A 25,967-nucleotide genomic window follows, 5' to 3' on the forward strand; every position below is an offset into this window, starting at 1 on the left:
CAGTAAAAACAGCAAAAACTTTAATCATAAGATTAAACCATATTCTAAATCTTACATACATTAAGAATCACAACTAGGATATCTTATACATTGGATCAGACAGAACATTTCAAATGAAGTTTTTCCTCAAATCATAAGATATAATACACTTGTTTAAAATTAACATTTTATCAAAGCAACAGATATGGTGCTTACAAAAATGTTCTTATTCACTGCAGTTAAAGAACAAACGTGGAGAAAACATAATCTCCAAAATATGCAACCTCTTGTGAAACATTGATGAAAAGTTCAGAATGTAATATGCTGTAGCAATAATTTTAATTACATCTTGTATTTTACATGGTGCCTTTAAAGGGAAAAATGGCCCAAGCCAATTCGGGAGAAAGGCAGATGTGCATCCACGATAGGACATGAACGTCATTGCACCCATTAACAAACAAAGGCAACTTGGAATTTCAGCTCAAAATGCAGTGATATGGGGACTTTCCAGTTACTCTGCAGTAATTTACCTCATCAACTTTCTACACAGTAAGTTCCCACACCAATCCTTCACCAATGCAATGAAAGAAATTGCAAGGAAATTCACTTCTTAAATCTTTAATACACAGCTCACGCCAGGTCTCAATATCTAAATGAACTCCAAACGTTATCCAATTATTTTTCTGAACATTTACATTTGGGAATTTATTTTTCAAAGAGATTTTTTTTTGTAAAGAGTAATCTAGTGGAATCTAGTGTTAAACAAGTGAATTTAAGAAGGGGTTTAAGTGGATACAATGTTCAAGCTGCCCAATTTCTACAAAGACATTTTATGGTTAAATCAAGTCAAAGTTATAGTGAAAATGGATCATGTTCTGCTCAGATCACTCAGGTAGGACCTTAGGGAATATTGTGGAACAGAGGGACCTTGGAGTTCAGGTGCAAGGTTCTCTAAAGATGGAGTCACAGTAGATAGGGCAGTGAAGGAGGCTTTTGGCATGTTGTCAGAGCATTGAGTATAGAATTTGGGAAATTATATTGCAGTTGTACAGGACATTGGTGAGGCCACACCTGGAGTATTGTGTTCAGTTTTGGTTGCCTTGCTATAGGAAAGATGTTATTAAACTGGAAAGAGTGCAGAAGAGATTTACACCAAAGTTGCCAGGACTCAAGGGACTGAGTTATAGGGAGAGATTGGACAGGCTAGGACTTTCTTCTTTGGAGCTTAGGAGACTGAGGGGTGAACTTATAGAAGTGTATAAGATGAAAGGCATGGATAGGCTGAATGTACTCAGTTTTTTTTCCCAGGGTTGGGAAAATCGAGAACTAGAGGTTTAAGGGGGGTAAGAATTAATGGGAACCTGAGGAGCAACTATTTTGTAACAGGGTGGTACATATGTGGAATGAGCTGCCGGAGGAAGTGGTTGAGGCAGGGACATTAACAACATTTACAAGGCATTTGGACAGATACATCGATAGGAAAGGTTTAGACGGATATGGACCAAATGCAGGCAAATGGGATTAGCTTAGATGGGCTTTTTGGTTGGCATGAACCAATTTGGGCCAAAGGGCCTGTCCCCGTGCCGTAGATTCTATGATCATACTTTCAGTAGTGTGTCCAATTCTGGTTCCTGAGAAATAAAGGAGACATTTAAGCCAAAGTAGCAATTTAGAGAGATCTGAAGCTGATTCCTGGCATCATTAGGAAAATAAAGCTGAAGAAACAAGCTTTTCAGCTTGAAAGGTTATATGGAGATATGATGGATGAGAACAAATGATAAGGAAAAGTTTGGCATAGAAAACTATTTCAGAGTAAACTGTGATAACAAAGCAAGGAGACAGGTATGAACTAGTAAAAGGCAAATATCAGGAAGTCACTCACTCAAAGTGATCAACACATGGGACGGGCTCTGGAAAAATTGAAGACAAACCTCTAGAGTGGTTGAAGAGACCGTCTACATGGGGACTGTGGAAATGGAAGATTCTTTCTGGATGGTTGAACTTCTTCAGCTGTATCTGTTCTGATGATGTTCTCATCAGCTGGTTATATAATCCCCGTGTATCTGAGAATATCTTTTCATCAATAAAAATATATTTTAATCAGTTTTTAATACCTAACCTTGCATAAAGCAGCCAACTTTTGTTTTTACATACACATTGCTCAACATTTCCTTCCACTTTGCTGAAAGTTATAGATAATACTGTATTCTGAAATTACAGATGCACGAGAGAGACATTCAAGAGAAAGTTTACGGCATATTCAAACTGCCAGTTCTGAGGAAAGTTCATGGACTAGAAATGTTAACCGTTTCTCTCTCCGCAGATGCTAATCACATTTGATGTTTTCATATTCAAACCTGATGTAGTTTTAGTTCCATTATCTACAAAATCATTGAGGCTATACAATAACTCCGACAGATCTTTACTTGAGTGGGCAACCGATCTTAACAGTTACCCTGGCGAGTTTTGTCTGCCTCGCTTGTGTTAACCAGAGATGTCTCCACTGATAGTTACCCAGTGGACCTCCTGGTAGGTTATCTGTGTGCATGCCTGTGGGGCATAACATGTCCACCAAAGGAGAATTAGTGTGATTGTATTTTGACGTGGGGAAGGTGGTGTGTGTATGCATATAGAATAAAATGAAGAGAGAAGAATCATTAATGAGGGATTATGCGGTGCAGCGCGTTGGAAACTGGCCTCCGCGATCCTAGATTTGAATGCAGCTCAGACTGGAAGTCTATTCTGTTCACTATTTGAGTCCTATGAAATCTTGGGTTTTGTCAGTCTCAAGCCACTTTTGAAGTGAGCAAGGTTCCAATTTCTTATTATACAAATTGATTACAGGGAAGGAATGGAGAAACAGCCCACTGATGGGGATGAAATGCATCACTGCGGCAGGGTAGAGGCAGCTTTACCGTGAAGCTGATCATATTGTACTGGAACAATATCGTGGGTATCGTGGGAAACAGCTTCACCCCTCATTGTGAGGAACACCATTATTTTTAAACAGTTACTAAACTGCAGATCACCATCCATTAATTCTGCCACTACTGCAACATAACCACTTTAATTCTGACTGAAATGAGCATCCAACTTGTGCGTCACAGAAGGAGTCAGACAAAGCACAGTAGATATTTCATATTACAGAACAATCTTATTACCATCCATTCAGCTTCTACTGGAAAGTGAATTGTTCCCGTGAGTGCATTAGCCCACTGGTAGCAGCTTAGCCCAATGCACTTTCTAGGGGCCTCTCTCTCATTTCATCAGAACCGACATTAAGAACAAAGCTTGCAGCCCGTCAAGCCAAACCCTGGATTAGCAAGTTTTTTTTGTAGCACTCAAGGCTGCAAAGAGGTAACCCAGTTTTAGAACAGGAGTATTTCTTGAAGTTCGAGCAGCCTTCTATCCCACAGGTTACAGGAGTGGGGACAGGCTGTGAAATGGCTGGGAGTGGGGCAGAACATCCATGTGGAAAGGAGATGGTAACCCCTATGGCATTATTCGAATATCTAATCATGGGGTAGTGCATTCTCTTGGTCCTTCTCTCCCTCAGCGTCTTCACTTTGGCCTTGTTAGTTTTTGTCAGCCGTTCAATAGTTTGGTTTTTGCTGTCCTCTGCTTTCTTGGCAGCTTGCAGCCGTCTCTTTCGAGCACGCTCAGCGCGTTTCACCATCATCTCCTCGGTCATCTCCTTCACTTTATAACCCATGGGCAGCTCCAGGAGTGGTTGGCTTTGCTGCTTGTGCAACAGGGCACGCTGCAGAAACAAAAAAGATCCATGGAAGAACTGGAATGAACACACCAAGTAGGTTTCCTTTTAAAATGCAGTGAATTATTATCTGTGATGCACTTCCCAAAAGCAAGATTGAAACAGATTCAATAATAGCGTTCAGAGAATTAGATAAATTCTCATAGGGAAAAAAATGAAGGTCTATGGGGATGGATTTATTTATGCTATCAAAATCTATGATGATTTTGATATCTCCATTAGTCCCCACCTGGAGTGTTGTGTCTAACCTGCGATTTATAAAAGTTTAGCACAAGTTCCTTACTTTTATACACTATTCTTTTGTTTAAATCCAAGAAATTCCCAATGCTTTAAAGAATAGCCTGCTCAAATTGTCCTATCACCTTCTAAGATTTGTGAATATATCCCTTGATCAGTTTCTGCAGCCCCTGTAAAATTGTACCATTTATTTTGTATTCCTTCTTAATTTTCTTTCCAAAATGTATCAATTACAATGTCAGGCTCCTATTTATTGACCACAGCTCAGCCTTCAACATCATTATTCCCACGAAACTCATCTCCAAACTCCATGGCCTGGGGCTTGGCTCCTCCCTCTGCGACTGGATCCTGAACTTCCTAACCCACAGGCCGCAAATCAGTAAGGATAGGCAACAACACCTCCTCCACGATCATCCTCAACACTGGTGCCCCAGAAGGCTGTGTCCTCAGCCCCCCTACTATATTTCTTATACACCTATGACTGTGGGGCTAAATTCCCCTCCAACTCGATTTTCAGGTTTGCTCTTGACACCACCGTAGTGGGTCAGATCTCAAACAATGACAAGACAGCGTACAGGAAAGAGATAGAGAATCTGGTGAACTGGTGCGGCAACAATAATCTCTCCCTCAATGTCAACAAAACGAAAGAGATAGGAGATAGTCATCGACTTCAGGAAGCGTAGTGGGGGACATGCAGCTGTCTATATCAATGGGGACGAAGTAGAAAAAGTCGAGAGCTTCAGGTTTTTAGGTGTCCAGATCACCAACAACATCTCCTGGTCCCTCCATGCTGACGCTACAGTTTAGAAAGCCGATGCTACAGTTAAGAAAGCCCACCAATGCCTCTACTTTCTCAGAAGACTAAAGAAATTTGGCATGTCCACTACAACTCTCACCAACCTTTACAGATGCACCATAGAAAGCATTCTTTCTGGGTGTATCACATCTTGGTATGGATCCAGCTCTGCAATGAAATAGAAAGGGTCGTGAACGAAGCCCAGTCCATCACTCAAACGAGCCTCCCATCCATTGACTCCTCAATGGACTCCTCAAAGGACTGCAGGGAAAAGCCTGGGAACGACAGGCCAGTGAGCTTCACATCTGTAGTGGGCAAGCTGTTGGAAGGTATTTTGAGAGACAGGATCTACAGGCATTTAGAGACTCAAGGACGGATTAGGGACAGTCACCATGGCTTTGAGAGTGGAAAATCGTGTCTCACAAATTTGATCGAGTTTTCTGAAGGGGTAACCAAGAAGGTAGATGAGGGCAGTGCACTTGATGTTGTCTACATGGACTTTAGCAAGGCCGTTGACAAGGTACCACATGGTAGGTTGTTGCATAAGGTTAAATCTCACGGGATTCAGGATGAGGCATCTAAATGGATACAAAATTGGCTTCTTGATAGAAGCCAGAGGGTGGTTGTAGAGAATTGTTTTTCAAACTGGAGGCCTGTGACCAGCGGTGTGCCTCAGGGATCAGTGCTGGGCCCATTGTTATTTGTCATTTATATTAATGATTTGGATGAGAATATAGGAGACATGGTTAGTAAGTTTGCAGATGACACTAAGATTAGTGGCATAGTGGACAGCGAAGAAAGTTATCTCCAATTGCAATGGGATCTTGATCAATTGGGCCAGTGGGCTGACGAATGGCAGATGGAGTTTAATTTAGGCAAATGAGGGGTGATGCATTTTGGTAGATTGAACCAGGGCAGGACTTACTCCGTTAATGGTAGGGCATTGGGGAGAGTTACAGAACAAAGAAATCTAGGGGTACATGTTCATAGCTCCTTGAAAGTGGAGTCACAGGTGGACAGAGTGGCGAAGGCGGCATTCGGCATGCTTGGTTTCATCAGTCAGAACATTGAATACAGGAGTTGGGACGTCTTGTTGAGGCTGTACAAGACATTGGTAAGGCCACACTTGGAATACCTGTGTCCTCTCGTAGCAGCCATTTCCACCCTGGGAAAAAGCCTCTGAGAGTCCACCCGATCTATGCCTCTCAACATCTTCTATACCTCTATTAGGTCTCCTCTCATCCTACGTCTCTCCAAGGAGAAAAGACCGAGCTCCCTCAGCCTATCCTCATAAGGCATGCCACTCAATCCAGGCAACATCCTTGTAAATCTCCTCTGCACCCTTTCAATCTTTTCCACATCCTTCCTGTAATGTGGCGACCAGAACTGAGCACAGTACTCCAAGTGGGGTCTGACGAGGGTCTTATATGGCTGCATCATTATCCCCAGACTCCTAAACTCAATCCCTCGATTGATAAAGGCCAGCACACCATACGCCTTCTTAACCACCTCCTCCACCTGCGGGATTTTAGAGTCCTACGGACCCGGACCCCAAGGTCCTTCTGATCCTCTACAGTACTAAGAGTCTTTCCCTTTATATTGTACTCCTTCATCCTATTTGACCTGCCAAAATGGACCACTACGCATTTATCTGGGTTGAAGTCCATCTGCCACTTCTCCGCCCAGTCTTGCATCCTATCTATGTCCCTCTGTAACTTCTGACATCCCTCCAGACTATCCACAACCCCACCAACCTTCGTGTCGTCGGCAAACTTACCAACCCATCCCTCCACTTCCTCATCCAGGTCATTTATGAAAATGACAAACAGCAAGGGTCCCAGAACAGATCCCTGGGGCACACCACTGGTGACCGACCTCCATTTAGAAAAAGACCCATCTCTGCCTCCTTTGGGCAAGCCAGTTCTGGATCCACAAGGCAGCAGCCCCTTGGATCCCATGCCCTCTCACTTTTTCTAGAAGCCTTGCATGGGGGACCTTATCGAACACCTTGCTAAAATCCATATAAACCACATCTACCGCTTTCCCTTTGTCAATGTGTTTAGTCACATTTTCGAAGAACTCCACCAGGCTCGTAAGGCATGATCTGCCTTTGACAAAGCCATGCTGAGTATTCTTGAGCATACTAAACCTCTCTAAATGCTCATAAACTAGAAAGAGTGCAGAAACGATTTACTAGGATGCTACCGGGACTTGATGGTTCGAGTTATAAGGAGAGGCTGGATAGACTGGGACTTTTTTCTCTGGAGCTTAGGAGGCCGAGGGGTGATCTTATAGAGGTCTATAAAATAATGAGGGGCATAGATAAGGTAGATAGTCAATATCTTTTCCCAAAGGTGGTGGAGTTTAAAATTAGAGGGCATAGGTTTAAGGTGAGAGGGAAGAGATACAAAAGTGTCTAGAGTGGCAATTATTTCACACAGAGGGTGCTGAGTGTCTGGAACAAGATGCCAGAGGTAGTAGTAGAGGCGGGTACAATTTTGTCTTTTAAAAAGCGTTTAGACAGTTACATGGGTAAAATGGGTATAGAGGGATTTGGGCCAAATGCGGGCAATTGGGATTAGCTTAGGGGTTTAAAAAAAAAGGGCGGTATGGACAAATTGGGCCGTAGGGCCTGTTTCCATGCTGTAAACCTCTATGACTCTATCTACACTTCCCGCTGAATCAGAAAAGCAGCCAACTCAAGAACAGCTTCTTCCCTGCCGCCATCAGACCTTTGAATGGACCTACCTCACATTCTGTTGATCTTTCTCTACACCCTAGCTATGACTGTAACATCACATTCTGCACTCTCTCCTTTCCTTCTCCATGAACAGTATGCTTTGTCTGTATAGCGCGAAAGAAAATACTTTTCACTGTATCCCAATACATGTGACAATAACAAATCAAATCAGTCTCTGCATTAAACTTAATCTGCCACTCCTGTCCATTTCACCAGTCTGTCTACGTTCTCCTCAAGTTTGTTACTACCCTCATTACTACAACATTTCTGATTTCTATGCCAACTGCAAACCTCAAAATTATGCTCTACCCATGTTCAGGTCATCAATCTATCAAAAGGAGCAGTGGCCCCCAGTATTGCCTTGGGGGAGACCACGGTTTCCTTCCCTCCAATCTTAAAAAACTATTCACTATTACTCTACTTTCTATCCCTTATCTAATTTCTGTATCAATGCTGTCATTGTCCCTTACAGGCTTCCATTCTGCTACCGGGGTCTATTCCGTGATGCTTTATCAAATACCCTTTGAAGGTTTGTTTCCATCTGATTAACTGCACTACCTCCATAGAAATCATAGAAACCCTACAGTGAAGAAGGAGGCCATTCGGCCCATCGAGTCTGCACCGACCACAATCCCACCCAGGCCCTACCCCCACATATTTACCCGCTAATCCACACATCCCAGGACTCTAAGGAGCAATTTTTAACCTGGCCAATCAACCTAACCCGCACATCTTTGGACTGTGGGAGGAAACCCACGCAGACACGAGGAGAATGTGCAAACTCCACACAGACAGTGACCCGAGCCGGGAACTGAACCCGGGACCTTGGAGCTGTGAAGCAGCAGTGCTAACCACTGTGCTACCGTGCCGCCCTTCATCGATACTCAGTTATTTCAAAGAACTCAATTCAGTCAGTCAGTCAAACACTGGACAAATCTGGACTGGCTGTCAATCATAAACTACATTCAAGACACTACAGTTGAAATTACTCAATCTGTGAGCCAGAGTGACACTGAACTGAACTAACAATTATCACATTGTTGAACAGGAAGTTAAGCCGTTTATCATCAAATCTAACTTTCTGTGGTGAGTTAAATGAGCTATTAATGTGGAAGTCCAGCCAGTTCTTAAAAGTAATACTGAGATTAAGGGTAAGATACTATCAGAGCGAAGTTAACAGCGGAGAAGTATAGATCGGCCAGAAGGTGCTGGAGGTTCATAACTTGTGGCATATACCTCAATTCGCTGACCAGTTTGCACATTAGCAACATTGTACATTATTAACACGCGGTTTTTTGTCCTGCAAAACACACAGTCCAACATTTACCTGCCTAGCTGTCAGCAGTGATTCATCAATCTCCTTCTTCAATTCCCCGTTGTCATCTAATTCTCCTTTTTCCAAAGCATCCAGCCACCGCTGCTCCTCATCCTGTTCTGGAACCTGAAGACTTTCTGAATCCAGGTCAGGTAAAGGAGATGGATCCAAGTTGCTTTCCTCATCTGCAAATGTTATGAGCAATCCTGGTCAAACTCAAAATTTATACTTTCACCATTTATAGAACAGTACAGCACAGAACAGGCCCTTCGGCCCACGATGTTGTGCCGAGCTTTATCTGAAACCAAGATCAAGCTATCCCACTCCCTATCATCCTGGTGTGCTCCATGTGCCTATCCAATAACCGCTTAAATGTTCCTAAAGTGTCTGACTCCACTATCACTGCAGGCAGTCCATTCCACACCCCAACCACTCTCTGCGTAAAGAACCTACCTCTGATATCCTTCCTGTATCTCCCACCATGAACCCTATAGTTATGCCCCCTTGTAATAGCTCCATCCACCCGAGGAAATAGTCTTTGAACGTTCACTCTATCTATCCCCTACATCATTTTATAAACCTCTATTAAGTCTGCCCTCAGCCTCCTCCGCTCCAGAGAGAACAGCCCTAGCTCCCTCAACCTTTCCTCATAAGACCGACACTCCAAACCAGGCAGCATCCTGGTAAATCTCCTCTGCACTCTTTCCAGCGCTTCCACATCCTTCTTATAGTGAGGTGACCAGAACTGCACACAATATTCCAAATGTGGTCTCACCAAGGTCCTGTACAGTTGCAGCATAACCCCACGGCTCTTAAACTCCAACCCCCTGTTAATAAAAGCTAAAACACTATAGGCCTTCTTCACAGCTCTATCCACTTGACTGGCAACCTTTAGAGATCTGTGGATATGAACCCCAAGATCTCTCTGTTCCTCCACGGTCTTCAGAACCCTACCTTTGACCCTGTAATCCACATTTAAATTAGTCCTACCAAAATGAATCACCTCACATTTATCAGGGTTAAACTCCATTTGCCATTTTTCAGCCCAGCTCTGCATCCTATCTATGTCTCTTTGCAGCCTACAACAGCCCTCCACCTCATCCACTACTCCACCAATCTTGGTGTCATCAGCAAATTTACTGATCCACCCTTCAGCCCCCTCCTCTAAGTCAACTATTTGCAACTGAAATTTTTTTTAAAACACCATGGGTTAAGGAGAAGACTTTAGATAGAAATTATTTTCTTCTGCCTTTGGCATCTCTCTGAACATGTGCTTGCCATTGAGGTGAAAGGTAGGGACAATTCTCTCAAGTTTCTGACAATCCTACTGTTGACCAGCAGAGCTGACTGGGCCTTCCATTGGCAAACACCTGGGTCCAGAAATGGCTGGAAAAATAACAGCAAATTAAAAAAGGTCCTCAGCCTGTTTGTTTAAAATAAAATTCAGCAATTTGCAAAGAAAAGGACAGGACAGCAATTCAGATTTTCCACATTTCTCCCTGCCACTGAATGGTTAGGATCTGGAATGCACTGAGTGTGTGATGGGGGCAGACCTAATCAAAGCCTTCAAAAGAGAATTGGAACTTTACCTAAAGAGGAAATGTTTGTAGGGATACAGGGGGGAAAAGGAGGGTGATGGAATTAGCCGAGTTGCTCTTCCAATGGCCATGATGCTCAGAATAGTCTCCTTCCATGTTGTAACCATTCACTGAAATTACCACACAATTTGTGCTGCCAATAGACTAGACAAAACCAAAAACAATTGTAAGCTTGCTGTGAGCATCCCCACTGAAACAAAGTGAGTGTCATGGAGTTGCTGGCTTTATGTCATTAACCGATATTAATCTCACCATAGTTATTTGGAGCTGGAGCTTGTTTATGGTCCTGACAAGACACTCAACCCAGGAGGATCAGAAAGGGAGCTGTGAAGTCTCACTCAATAATAGCAGCATCTTTCTGTCAGTTTATTATCTGTCTGAACAGCACTTTTTTGCGAGCATTGCCATCCACACCCTGTTGGAAAGCGATCTTTTTCAGAATGTGGAGTTGTTTAAATACTTTAGAAATCCAAATTAAATCATTTCTTTCAGAAAATAATTTTGAGATAAGAATATATAAGCTATATAAGACCCTCGTCAGACCCCACTTGGAGTACTGTGCTCAGTTCTGGTCGCCTCACTATAGGAAGGATGTGGAAAAGATTGAAAGGGTGTAGAGGAGATTTACAAGGATGTTGCCTGGATTGAGTGGCATGCCTTATGAGGATAGGCTGAGGGAGCTCGGTCTTTTCTCCTTGGAGAGACAAAGGATGAGAGGAGACCTAATAGAGGTGTATAAGATGTTGAGAGACATAGATCGGGTGGACTCAGAGGCTTTTTCCCAGGGTGGAAATGTCTGCTACGAGAGGACACAGGTTTAGGGTGCTGGGGGGTAGGTACAGGGGAGATAGAACATAGAACAGTACAGCACAGAACAGGCCCTTCGGCCCACGATGTTGTGCCGACCTTCATCTGAAACCAAGATCAAGCTATCCCACTCCCTACCATCCTGGTGTGCTCCATGTGCCTATCCAATAACCGCTTAAATGTTCCTAAAGTGTCTGACTCCACTATCACTGCAGGCAGTCCATTCCACACCCCAACCACTCTCTGCGTGAAGAACCTACCTCTGATATCCTTCCTATATCTCCCACCATGAACCCTATAGTTATGCCCCCTTGTAATAGCTCCATCCACCCGAGGAAATAGTCTTTGAACGTTCACTCGATCTATCCCCTTCATCATTTTATAAACCTCTATTAAGTCTCCCCTCAATCTCCTCCGCTCCAGAGAGAACAGCCCCAGCTCCCTCAACCTTTCCTCATAAGACCGACACTCCAAACCAGGCAGCATCCTGGTAAATCTCCTCTGCACTCTTTCCAGCGCTTCCACATCCTTCTTATAGTGAGGTGACCAGAACTGCACGCAATATTCCAAATGCGGTCTCACCAATTATCCACGTATCTGAAACCCTCCCTCCTGCACCATCCCTGCAACCACATGTTTAAGTGCACTCTCTCCCTGTTCCTCAACTCGCTATCACGTGGCACCGGTAGCGTACCAGAGATGACCACATGTTTTGTCTTTGCTCTCAGCTTCCAGCCCAGCTCCCGAAATTCCTGTTTTAAATCCCCGTCCCTTCTCGTACCTATGTCGTTGGTACCAATGTGTACCACGACTTGTGACTGTTTCCCCTCCCCCTTAAGAATCCGGAAAACACGGTCCAAGACGTCACGGACCCTGGCATCCGGTAGGCAACAAACCATCCTCGAGTCTCTTTTGCTGCCACAGAACCTCCTATCTATCCCTCTAACTAACGAGTCCCCAATAACTATTGCCCTCCCGCTCTCCTCCTTACCCTCCTGAGCCACAGGGACGGACTCAGTGCCGGAGATCCTCTCACTGCAGCTCACCACTGGTATGTCGTCCCCCTCAACCGTATCCAAAGCGGAAAACTTATTGCTAAGGGGAACGACCACAGGGGATCCCTGCACCGACTGCTTCTTCCCAGCCTCTCTCACCGTCACCCATCTATTTTCATTCCGCGGAGTAACTGTATCCCTGAAGCTTCTGTCTATGGCCATCTCTGCATCCCTAATGATCCTAAGTTCCTCCAACTCCAGCTCCAGTTCCCTTACACGGTTTTGGAGGAGCTGCAGATGGATGCACTTCTCACAGGTATAATCAGCAGGGACACTGACGTCGTCCCTCACCTCGAACATAGTGCAAGAGGAACATTGCACTGCCTTCACACCCATCCCCTCTAGATACCTTGCCAGTACCAGGTAGAAACAGCAAAAAATGAATTAACTCACCCCTGCTCGCCCTTTCTGCCCAAGCCCTGTGAGCCAAAGCCCTACAGCTTTCACTCTGCCTCCTGCTCACTCTGCTGCCTGCTAACGACGCTGCCCGCTCAAAAGTGCGGCCTACTTTTAAACCCTCCAAAAACCTTCCCAGACTCCTGCTGGGCCCACTTCCTGTTTTAAAAAAAACCTCCGATTTTTTACACAAATTTAACTTAAAATAAATAAATAAATGTAGTGAACAAACCAACTACCTTCTCCTCAGCCTGGTCCTGTGGAACAATGATGTTAGGGGTAAGTTTTTCTCACAGAGGGTGGTGGGCGAGTGGAATCGGCTGCCGTCAGTGGTGGTGGAAGCGAACTCAATAGGGTCTTTTAAGAGACTCCTGGATGAGTACATGGAGCGTAATAGGATGGAGGGTTAAAGGTAGGTCTAGAAGGTAGGGATGTGTTCGGCACAACTGGTGGGCCGAAGGGCCTGTTTGTGCTGTAGTGTTTCTATGTTTCTAATATAGATACGATAGTGACTTTTAAGGGGTATCTTGACGAATAGGATAGGAATAGAGGGATATGGTCCCCGGAAGGGTAGGGGGTTTTAGTTCAGTAGGGCAGCATGGGTCGGTACAGGCTTGGAGGGCCGAAGGGCCTGTTCCAGGCCTGTAATTTTCTTTGTTCTTTATATGATTAATTTGAGACATGGCACTACAAGTGTCTGGGAATCATGCGGGTTCACTCAGACTAGTGGAACTAGAGGGGAGGCAATGGCCTAGTGGTATTATCTCTAGACTATTAACCTAGAAACTCAGCTAAATGTTCTGGGGACCTGGGTTCAAATCACGCCACAGCAGATGGTGGAATTTGAATTCAATAAAAAAAATCTGGAATTAAGAATCTACTGATGACTATGAAACTTCATTGTCGATTGTTGGAAAAACTCATCTGGTTCACTAATGCCCTTTTGGGGAGGAAATCTGATGTCCTTACCTGGTCTGGTCTACATGTGACTCCAGAGCCACAGTAATGTGGTTGACTCTTAAGTGCCCTCCAAGGGCAACTAGAGATGGGCAACAAATACTGGCCAGCCAGCAACACCCATGTCCCACAAATGAATAAAAAAAGTAGTCTTCCATGGGAATTGGTGCTCAGAGCACATTGGATTGCATAATGGGTTTACAAATGGAACATTAATCTCAATTTTGGTAAGTGCAAGGTGCATTTCGGTAGGAGGAATAGAGAAACCATATATTCCCTGAAAAATAAGAGTCTAAATGGGGCAGAGGTGCATATGGATTTGGAAGTACAGATTCATAAATCATTTTTAAAAAGCAGCAAGATGGGTTAATAAAAGCCACACAAAAATTAAAAATGAAACAGTAAAGTTCATTTCAGGAGAAACAGTATTGGAAAACAGAAGTTATATTAAAACAATATAAGCTTGCATCGATCACATTTAGGACATTGGTTTCCTTGTTTCTCTTCTCCAAGTGACATTGCTTGGACAGGCTTGCCCCCATGTTGCTGAGCCAGAAATCTAAAGAATACCTACACTTGCTGATTCAGGGTTGCCGCTCATCAAGTAAGAAATTCCTGACAAAATTGGCAACCTAAAAACACAGAAAAATCCTCTCCGCTTTAAAACTGACCAACTGACACAATGCACCATCACTAGGTTGTATAAGGTCAAGGTGCCTTTTGAGAAAGTTAGGGTGCACATCACCTACCCAGCCAGGCCCGATACTGATCCAACGGCACTTCATCCGGCTCATCATCAACCATCAGTGGGCTTGGCGACTGCTTCAGCTCAGAAGCCAAAGAAAAGTGCGGCACACTGTTATGTGAAAACAAAATCAGAATTACATGTGCGATAGAAATAAAAGGTGTGTAATACTGGATTATGAGCATTAGTTTTGTTCCGTTTTCTTCCTTTCCACCTCTTTACCTCTTCTACAAATCACGGAAGTGACAAACGCCCAAAACATCTGACAACCAGCACAGAAAAACAGAGTTTCAATCTTCTTCATTTCCTGGGCTGACAAAGTCAATTGTAGCCTCCAGCTGTGGACTAGTACAGTCTGCACAACACGGTGCACTTACTCAGAGAGATGTTGGTGTTGTGGTAATAGCACCAGACTGGAAATCCAGAGACCTAGGCTAAGGTTCTGGGGACAAGGGTTCAAATCCCACCCATAGCAGCTGGTGGAATTTAAATGCAATCAATAAATCTCAGTAATGATGATTGTTGTAAAAACTCAGCTAGTTCATTAATGTCATTTAGCGAAACCTGCTCTCCTCACCTGGTCCTATGACTCCAGAATTGTGGTTGACTCTTAACTACCCTCTGTGGTGTCCTAGCTAGCTGGGTTAAAGACAATTTGGGATGGGGAACAAATTCTGGCCTTGCCAGTGACGCCCATCTCCCACGAAAGAATAAAGGAAAAAACTCACCAGTGGAAATTTCCATTTTGCAAATGAATAAGTCTATTCCAACTGACCCACTAATGGACAAGTGATTGGACGGGGTGGCAATCCACAACAGATCCTGTGCATTCCTGCTCTGTGTTTAAATTTCTCGGTATGTGGTTAACGATGGCAAGGCCACGGTTATTATCCACTCTCAACTGCTCACAGAATACCTTCTTGAACTGTTAGCAATCATTTGACAGCAGGTGGTCTACAGCACTTCAGCTGGTAGAGAGTCAACCAGAAGGTGTCGTATGTAGAACAGATCAGACAGCGGTGGCATTAGTTCACCGTTAATTTCAGCTTTCAGTGGCGCTCACTAACTTAATTTTCATAATGGAAACGTCACTTATGATTACTGGGCTGCTTGCCCAATACCATAGCTACTGAACTACCATGTCATTTTTTTAAACCACAATTTTATGTAGAACGCCAGAAACAGGGAAAATGCTCTTTTCTGAATGAGCGCAAACTATTTGCCTCTATACAACGACTCCTTAAAAATACAGAAGCATTTCTTAACAGACTTCAACAAGTCAAAATGAGTCTAATCTAAAGAAACGAAAGCCATAGAATCTGATGAAGAAGTTACGATACCTCTTTGTACCCATGGTCTGCCCACCCAGTTTTATTTTAAGTTTTAGCTGGGGTTTCCCGGTGCCAGAGTCTGATTCCAGAGTCTCAGAGGAGAAGCCAAGCCCCACGTCTGCCTGGTGATGCTTCTTCTTGTGTTTCTTGTGCTTCTTGTGTTTCTTCTTGTGAGAGCTGTGCCCGCCAGCTTCGTCTTCTGTGGGACAGCAAAGAAAGCAAGATAAAATGGTGCCAAGGCAGCTGACCGAGTGGCTGATCTTTTGTACACCAATACACGTAATAATAATAAATCAAATCCAAATCACCCAGCTCTCACCCTGGACTCCCTATCGCTCAAATCAATAGTTAATAAAAGGACTACAACTATACATAGAACTGTCCAATAGCAAAGGCAGGTGGCAACCTACTGAATTGTGCATCTCTCAGAACTTTCTAGCTGTTTTACACAGTTGCCAGGTGCTCCGGTTTCCTCCCACAGTTGTTTTTAGGGGTGGCACGGTGGCAGTGGTTAGCACTGCTGCCTCACAGCGTCAGGAACCTGGTTCGATTCCCAGCCTCGGGTCACTGTCTGTGTGGAGTCTGCACGCTCTCCCCGTGTCTGCGTGGGTTTCCTCCGGGTGCTCCGGTTTCCTCCCACAGTGCAAAGATGCATTGACCCGAACAGGTGCCGGAATGTGGCGACTAGAGGAATTTCACAGCAACTTCATTGCAGTGTTAATGTAAGCCTTAATAAATGACTAATAAATAAACTTTAAATTAATGTACAGATTTAATATTCTGAGGGCTCATTGGTAACACTAAGCTTATAGAAAAATGTTCTTTACTTCAATATGTTTCCAGGTTATATTTATCATTTATGTTCCTACAAACAACAGATCCATAAAGTATACTTTGTGTTATTAAAGCTCAAAATAGTCTCTCCAAGCAAAACCCAGGTTTGGAAAGATAGATGACCAATTGTAGTACTGACTGTCCTACAGCTAATGTCACATGCTCAGCGTGCTTTACTGAACCTCTGGTAAATACTTACTTCACGAAAATCTGGTTCTGCCAATAGCCTAGAGTTATAACAACAGCCATGCAGACAGAAGGGCCTCGGGTTTAATCCCTGATCTGTGCTCTGTTTAGTTTGGTCTCAGACAGGGCACTAGAACTGGTCTTTCCAGATTTGGGAGAAGGGGGATGGTGTTGCAGAAAATCTAACTGTCCCTAGTCTTTTCTCAGAGGCTTTCTCAGGTACACCAGTGCTAGTCACTCCATTAGTAGCTGGAGCAGCTAAAGTGTTAACAATAGTTATACCGCAGTAATCTGAAATCGACATCTGCATCTCTTGCACAAGTGATTCTTAAATCTCCTTTTAGGTGAAGGGGGGGGACACTTGCTAAAAATGAGGCCAGTTAGAAACCGTTAAGTTGCTTTCACTCTTTCTATACTGAGCAAGGACCATAGGAGATTTACTTCAGTTCAATAAATCCTTGCAATGCTCTATTATTTAAGCATATTGTTTTATTTGCTTCAGAGTTCGGACAGGCTACCACAGGGATTTGTTGGTGTGGATACTGTAGTATAAATGCATTTTAGTATAAGTTAGACAAACATGAGGGAGAGAGCAGTAGACAGGTATGAAGGCTTGACTGGAGCCTAGAAACCAGCAGGAACTGGATGGCTGAATGGCCTGTTTCGGAGAATTGCGTTCTGCGAGCCGCGCCCGCCCTGATTCTGGGGTGGGCAAGGCAGTAAAATTCCAGCCATACCATCGAGTCACCTCTATACACATCCCACAGCATCTCACATTCAAATGGTTCATTTTCAAAGTGTAGCCAGTGCAATCAGTGAACAGGGCAGACAATTTGCACAATGTAATATCCAACAGAAAGTGAAGTGAGCCGATAATCTATCTTTGATGGCATTATTTAAAGCAGAGGCACTGATAATGACAGTAGGAGGCTGACCCTTCTGCATAAACAGTGCAATGAGACATTTGGTGTCCCCCTGGGCATCTGGAACAGAGAGGCGACTTTGGTTTAACATCTTAACCAACCTGCATCACCTCCGATAATGCAGCACTCCTTCAATAATGCACTGGAGTGCCAGCCTAGATTACAAACTCAAAACTCGGAGGGGATTTTAAAACCAACAATCTTATGAATCGCATTAGATACGAGCCTCAGAGAGAGTGCACGGTGGCACAGTGGTTAACACTGCTGCCTCTCAGCGTCTGAGACCCAGGTTCCATTACAGCTCTGGGTGACTGTGTGGAGTTTGCATGTTCTCCCCATGTCTGCGTGGGTTTCCTCTGGGTGTTCCGGTTTCATCCCAAAGATGTGGTTAGCTGGGTTGGCCATGCTAAATTGCCCATTAGAGTCCAGGGATGTGTAGGTGAGGTGAATTAGCCATGGTTAACGTGCAGGGTCACGGGTACAGATGCTCTTTCAGAGAGTCAGTGCAGACTTGATGGGCCAAATGGCCTTCTTTTGCACTGCAGGGATTCTATGGAAATGAGCCAAAACACCAACCATAAAGTTGAAGGGGTGAAAATTAAGTAGTTGCAATCATAAAGTAAAAAACATTGTCAAAACATTCATGATAAAAGCATTCATACAAAAGCAACATTCTGGAGATGCTAGACATAGGAAAAATAAAACAGAAAATGCTGGAAATATTCAGTAGTTTGGCAGCATCAGTGGGTAGTTTGGCAGTGTCAATCGAGGGAGAAACAGTTTACATTTCAAGTTAATGACCTTAGATGAAATATTGACTTTCTCTGCAGATACAGCCAACTATTTCAAACGTCTTCTATTTTAATTTCACAGTAAAAGCATGCATGACATAATGTATCATAGCATAATAACTGGCAATGTATCATTGCAATTCAATGAGTTAATGTTACACAGACAAAAATTTAAAGCTATGAGATATTCCTTCATTTGTGTTCAGCTGAATATGATCACGTGGTATAAATCAAAGCACGACATTGGGGCAGCATTTTTAAAAAAATATTTGTTCTTGGAATGTGGGCATCACTAGTGAGGCCATCTTATTACCCAACCACAATCAGCTTCCTGAGCCACTGAATGTGGTATAGATACACCCACAGTGTTGTTAGGAAGGGACTTTCAGGATTTTAACCCAGCCACGGTAAAGGAACAGTGGCATAGTTCCAAGTCAGAGTGGTGTGTGGTTTGGAGGGGAACTTCTGCAGCGACATCTTGGGGCTGAGATGATTGGCCATCAACAACCATCTTCCATTATGCTCAGTATGATTCCAACCAGTGGAGTGCTCCCACCTCACTCTCTCACCCTCAGTACCCATTTGCTTCAATTTTGCTAGGGCTCCTTGATGCAATGCTTCGTCGAATGCAACACCGAAGTCAAGGACAATCCCTCTCACCTCTGGAATTCAACTCTATTGACCATATTTGGACTAAGGCTGTAATGTGATCTGGAGCCAAAATGTTTTTGGCAAAACCCAAACAACACCCCCACCTCTTTGCTGATGATTGAGAGTAGACTGATGGGACCAGTAATTGGCTGGTTTGGATTTGTCCTGATTTTTGTGGACGGGACATACCCTGTCAGGCCATGTCAGTGTTGTAGCTGTACAGGAACAGTTTGGCTAGGGACACGGCTAAGTCTGGAGCACAAGTCTGCATTGCGACAGGATGTTGTTAGGGAAAGCAAAAACAGAAAACGCTGGAAAATCTCAGCAGGTCTGACAGCATCTGTGGAGAGAGAATAGAGCCAATGTTTGGAGTCCAGATGACCCTTTGCTCTGCCTCAACCATATTTCCAGGAAGGGCATTCCAATAATCCCGTCAATTTATGACTCCAAAGGAATTTCAAAATTGTATTCCAGGAATTAAAACTAGTTATGTCCTTTTAATGGGGGAAATCATGAATAAAAGGGCATAATGTCAAAATTATAACTAGCCCAGTAAGGAGCGAAGTACTTTTCACAAAGGGTGGTGGAAATCTGGAACTCTTCCCTCCAAAAACTTGAGAATTCTGCATCAACTGACATTTTCCGGACTGAAGTTAATAGGTCATGGCCTTTCAAAAACATGAATTTTGTTTTTCTTGCCACAGATACTGCCCGAACTGCTGGGTATTTCCAGCACTTGTATTTCAGATTTCCAGCATCTATTGCGTTTTGCTTTAGTTTTGATTGATTTGTGTTAGATGATAGCATGGACAAAAATCAGGTAAATGAAATTGAAGCACAAATCAGTAAGTCTCTAACGAAATGGTGGGCATGGTTCAAGGAGTTGTTCTCAAGGAGTTTATTCCTAGGACTCATTAACACAATAACACCGAAGCATTTGATATTAAAACTCCCATTATGGATTCCCCAGTGAGTCAATACACTTCTCAACTCAGAACTCAGTCCACACTGGCATGAAAAGTCCCAGGTTTAATCCCCTTCTGGGGTTGAGCTCAGCACAAAAACACAAGAAATAGGAGTGGACCAGTCAGTCCCTGGAGCTTTGCCTGCCATGGCTGATTGGACTGTAGCTTAAACTCCACTTTCCTGCCTGCTTCCCACAACCCTCAACTTGTGTAAATCAAAAATCTGTCAAAGAACAAAGAAAATTACAGCACAGGAACAGGCCCTTCGGCCCTCCAAACCTGCACTGACCATGCTGCCCGACTTAACTGAAACCCTCTACCCTTCTGGGGGCCATATCCCTCTATTCCCATCCTATTCATGTATTTGTCAAGACGCCCCTTAAAAGTCACTACCGTATCTGCTTCCACTACCTCCCCCGGCAACGAGTTCCAGGCACCCACTACTCTCTGTGTAAAAAATCTGCCTCGTACATCTCCTTTAAACCTTGCCCCTCACACCTTAAACCAGTGCCCCTAGTAATTGACTCTTCCACCCTGGGAAAAAGCTTCTGACTATCCACTCTGTCCATGCCTCTCATAATCTTGTAGACTTCCATCAGGTCGCCCCTCAACCTCCGTCGTTCGAGTGAGAACAAACCCAAGTTTCTCCAACTCTCCTCATAGCTAATGTCCTCCATACCAGGCAACATCCTGGTAAATCTTTTCTGTACCCTCTCCAAAGCCTCCATATCCTTCTGGTAGTGTGGCGACCAGAATTGAACACTATATTCCAGGTGCGGCCTCACTAAGGTTCTATAAAGCTGCAACACGACTTGCCAATTTTTAAACTCAATACCCCGGCCTATGAAGGCAAGCAGGCCGTATGCCTTCTTGACTACCTTCTCCACCTGCATTGCCACTTTCAGTGACCTGTGTACCTGTACATCCAGATCCCTTTGCCTATCAATATTCTTAAGGGTTCTGCCATTTACTGTATATTTCCTATCTGTATTAGACCTTCCAAAATGCATTACCTCACATTTGTCTGGATTAAACTCCATCTGCCATCTCTCCGCCTAAGTCTCCAACTGATCTATATCCTGCTGTATCCTCTGATGGCCCTCATCACTATCCGCAAACCCACCAACCTTTGTGTCGTCCGCAAACTTACTAATCAATCCAGTTACATTTTCCTCCAAATCATTTATATCTATTACAAACTCATCCTTTTGTTTTAATTCTTTGCACAGGAGGTGGACATCACTGGCTAGGCCAGCGTTTACTGCCCATCCCTAATGGCCCTCAAGAAGGTGCTGGTGTTTAGCTGCCTTCTTGAACCACTGCAGTCCATGCAGTGTAGGCACATCCAGAGTGCTGTTAGGAAAGCAGTTCCAGGAATTTGACTCAGCGACAGTAAAGGAAGGCGATAAAGTTCCAAGTATAGAAATAAAGTATTGGAGAAACTTAAAGTTCTAAAATCTGACAAATCCCTGGGACCTCATGGCCTATTACCCTTGGGTCCAAATAGCTGCAGAGAAAGTGGATGCACTGACTATGATTTTCCAAAATTCTTTAGATTTGGGAACAGTCGCGCTAGATTGGAAATTACACCACTTTTGAAGAAAGGAGGGGGAGAGAAAACAAAATAGGCCAGTTAGCCTTACATCAGTTAGCCTAACATCATGGTATACTGGACAGTGAAGAAAGTTATCTCCAATTGCAGCGGGATCTTGATCAATTGGGCCAGTGGGCTGACGAATGGCAGATGGAGTTTAATTTAGACAAATGCGAGGTGATGCATTTTGGTAGACTGAACCAGGGCAGGACTTACTCAGTTAATGGTAGGGCGCTGGGGAGAGTTACAGAACAAAGAGATCTAGGGGTACATGTTCATAGCTCCTTGAAAGTGGAGTCACAGGTGGACAGGGTGGTGAAGAAGGCATTCAGCATGCTTGGTTTCATCGGTCAGAACATTGAATACAGGAGTTGGGACGTCTTGTTGAAGTTGCACAAGACATTGGTAAGGCCACACTTGGAATACTGTGTGCAGTTCTGGTCACCCTATTATAGAAAAGGATATTATTAAACTAGAGAGTGCAGAAAAGATTTACTAGGATGCTACCGGGACTTGATGGATTGAGTTATAAGGAGAGGCTGGATAGACTGGGACTTTTTTCCCCTGGAGCGTAGGAGGCTGAGGGGTAACCTTATAGAGGTCTATAAAATAATAAGGGGCATAGATAAGGTAGATAGTCAATATCTTTTCCCAAAGGTAGGGGAGTCTAAAACTAGAGGGCATAGGTTTAAGATGAGAGGGGAGAGATACAAAAGTGTCCAGAGGGGCAATTTTTTCACACAGAGGGTGGTGAGTGTCTGGAACAAGCTGCCAGAGGCAGTAGTAGAGGCGGGTACAATTTTGTCTTTTAAAAAGCATTTAGATAGTTACATGGATAAGATGGGTATAGAGGGATATGGGCCAAATGCGGGCAATTGGGATTATCTTAGGGGTTTAAAAAAAAATGGCGGCATGGATAAGTTGGGCCGAAGGACCTGTTTCCATGCTGTAAACCTCTATGACTCTATCAGTTGTTGGGAAAATGCCAGAATCTATTAGGGAAATTTTAACAACGCACTTGGAAAAGCATAGTTTGTTAGAACAATGGTTAGCACTGCTGCCTCAGTGCCAGAGACTTGGGCTTGATTTCGACCTTGGGTGACTGGGAGGAGTTTGCACGTTCTCCCCATGTCTGCATGGATTTCCTCCGAGTGCTCCAGATTCTTCCCACATTCCAAAGGTGTGTAGGTTAGATGGATTGGCCATACTAAATGGCCCCTTAGTGTCCAAAGATGTGTAGGTTAGGTGGACTCACCATGATAAATGCCCAGGGTTACAGGGATGGGGGTGGGATGCTCTTTCGGGAAGTCTGTGCAGACTCAGTGGGCCAGATGGCCTTCTTCTGCACTGTAGGGATTCTATAGTTCAATGGTTTTACTAAAGAGAAATCCTGTTTGACAAATTTGGTAGAGTTTTTTAGGGATGCACCTAGTAGTGTAAAGGGAAACCGGTAGATGTAGGATATTTGGCTTTCCAAAAGGCATTTGATAAAGTGCCATGCAAAAGGTTAATCAGCAAGATAAGGGGTCATGGAGTTGGGGGTAATACATTAGTGTGGATAGATTATTAGTTAACAGATAGAAAATAAAGAGTGAACATAAATAGGGCTTTCCATGTTGGCAGGCAGTAAATAGTAGATCGCCACAAGGATCAGTGCAATCTATATTAATGACTTGGATGAAAAGACACAAAGATGTATCAATGTTTGCTGATATTACCAAGCTAGGTGGAAAGATAAGCTGGGAGAAGCACACAGAGGCTGCAAAGAGATATAGACAGATTAAGCGAATGGGCAACAAGGTGGCAGATGGAGCACAACATAAGGAAGTGCAAAGTTATTCATGTTGGTCATACGAATGAAAAAAAGCAGATTTTTTTTTAAAGTGAGAAACTTGTACATGTTGCTGTTCAGAGAGACTTGGGTGTGTTTGTTCAAGGAATGCAGAAAGTTAGCAGGCAGTTGCAACAGAAAATGAGGAGAGAGAAAGCAGAGAACTACAGACCAGTTGGCCTAAAATCTTCAGGAAAATTCTACAATTCGTTAAGCATTAGACTTTGAATTCTAAGTGCAGAAAGTCAATATGATTTTGCGAAAAGCAAACCTGTTTAACAAAATTAGAGTTTTTTTGAGGACGTAAATCATGGGGAGCCAGTAGACTGTGTACTTGGATTTCCAAAAAAGAGTTAATACGCAAGATATAGGCTCATGTAGTTGAGAGTAATGTATTAGTATAGATGAAGGATTAGTTACCAGTCAGGAAGCAGAAAGGGGAGATAAACAGGGCATTTTCAAGTTGGCAGGCTGTAACAATCAGTACCACGAGTACTGTGGCCTCAGCCATTTACAATACATGTCAATGAATAGTCAAAGAGAACAAAGCGTAACGTAACTAGCTTTGCTGATGATACAAAGATGGGAATGCAAGTTCGGGGGGGGGGGGGGGGGGGGACACACAAAGTAATACACACAGGTTAGGTGAATGGGCAACAAGGTGGCAAATGGAGTAAATTGCAGTCAAGTGTCAGGTCATTCATTTTGATAAGATTATTTTGAACACCTTATCAAATTTCCTCTTAACCTGATCTGCTTAAAGAACACCACCAGTTTCTCTGGACGTCCCAGGTAATGTTAGCAGGCAGTTGCCCTCTTTTTAGGTCAAACCAAATAAACAAACTTAAATTAAGTCAGGACAAAGTAAAAGGGGCAGCTCCCCAAAAAGGAGGGGGAACAGCCCGAACAGAAATCAAAGTACAAAGGAAACTTAAAAACATCAAATTAAAATGTGATTATTAGGGTCGATAACGCACCCCAACCCCTGTGGTGCCCAGTGGGCACAGAAGGCGTCAACCGCGCCCGTGGACACCGCATGCTCCCTCTCCAGGGACACCCGGCCGCGAATGTAGCCGCGGTAGAGGGGAAGACAGTCAGGATGGACGGCCCCCTCGATCGCCCGCTGCCTGGACTGGTAAAACTATAGGGTTCATGGTGGGAAATATAGGAAGGATGTCCGAGGTAGGTTCTTTACTCAGAGAGTGGTTGGGGTGTGGAATGGACTGCCTGCAGTGATAATGGAGTCAGACACTTTAGGAACATTTAAGTGGTTATTGGATAGGCACATGGAGCACACCAGGATGATAGGGAGTGGGATAGCTTGATCTTGGTTTCAGATAAAGCTCGGCACAACATCATGGGCCGAAGGGCCTGTTCTACGTTCTTCTTTACATTTACCCAATGTCCTGGCATGCAAATCAAGCAGGTGGCTTTATCCTGAATAGTGTCAAACTTTGAGTGCTGCTGGAGCTGCACTCTTGGTTTGATTTATTATTGTCACCTGTATTAGTATACAATCAAAAGTCTTGTTTCTTGCGTGCTATAGACAAAGCATACCATACAGAGAAGAAAAGGAGAGCGCAGAATGTTTTACAGTCATAGCTAGGGTGTAGAGAAAGATCAGCTTAATATAAATTGGCAAACGGAGAGTATTCCATCATACTTGCGCCTTGTCGATAGTGGACAGGCTTTGCAGAGTTGGCAATCAATGGGCCAGCCTCCTCTGCAAATCTGGGGAAGGGAACGTCAAAGACTAACAACCTTCAGAAGGAAATTCATTCCCCTCTCAGTCTTAAGTGGGAGAGCCTTGAATTTTTTAACTGAACTCCCTAGTCCTGGATTCTTCCAGCACCAGAGCATGACAAGAGCCTCAAATGTCTTTAAATAGGGGGCGGGGCGGGGAAACAGCCCTAACTCCTGATTGTGATGCCATATGTGGCCGAATAGCTAGGCCTGGACAGGAACCGGGACCAGGTTTTTGGGGGAGGGTTCGTGGACATTACCGACTCACTGGCCGATTAAGGTCCACAGTTTTCAATCTGAACCTTTCGTTCCTCCTCGGAAGCGGGTTTTTTGGCAGAAACCCGGAGCGGGCCCGAGGCATCGGATTAAAGTTGTCTCCTCGCTCCCTACCCCGGGGGCTCCCACCAGCCACACCCGCTGCTTCTTACCCAGGCCTCTATCCACCGCCACCTCTTTCTTCTTGCCCATCTTCGCCGCCCGTTTTAAAGCCCAAATTTGACTGGAACGGGGGAAGGAAGGAGCCCGTCAGGTCCCTTCCGGTGCAGCAGCCGGAAATAGCCGGGCTGCAGGCGCTCCCTTAATTAAAGTCCCCCCCCCCCCGCACACAGACACAGTCTGCACAGCAACTGGACAAGGCACAGGGCAAAGTGTCCATGAAATAACTCACAACACATGGCAGCAGATGGGTGGGAATCATGAAAGAAGGGCTGAATATTTCTAA

The 25,967-nt window shown here is 44.1% G+C and overlaps 1 protein-coding gene across 1 annotated transcript; it reads right to left on the bottom strand.

Annotated features, from left to right (window-relative positions):
- Window positions 1–25,794, bottom strand: ino80b (INO80 complex subunit B). Its single transcript, XM_078222898.1, has 5 exons — window positions 25,675–25,794; window positions 15,738–15,927; window positions 14,402–14,508; window positions 8,852–9,024; window positions 1–3,739 (listed from the first exon to the last, which is right to left on the bottom strand). The coding sequence occupies exons 1-5, from the start codon at window positions 25,712–25,714 to the stop codon at window positions 3,281–3,283; spliced, it is 969 nt and encodes a 322-aa protein (XP_078079024.1). The 5' UTR covers window positions 25,715–25,794; the 3' UTR covers window positions 1–3,280.
- Between the last annotated feature and the right edge of the window lie 173 nt (window positions 25,795–25,967).

Source organism: Mustelus asterias, chromosome 1 (genome assembly GCF_964213995.1).
Source record: "Mustelus asterias chromosome 1, sMusAst1.hap1.1, whole genome shotgun sequence".
NCBI lineage: Eukaryota > Metazoa > Chordata > Chondrichthyes > Carcharhiniformes > Triakidae > Mustelus > Mustelus asterias.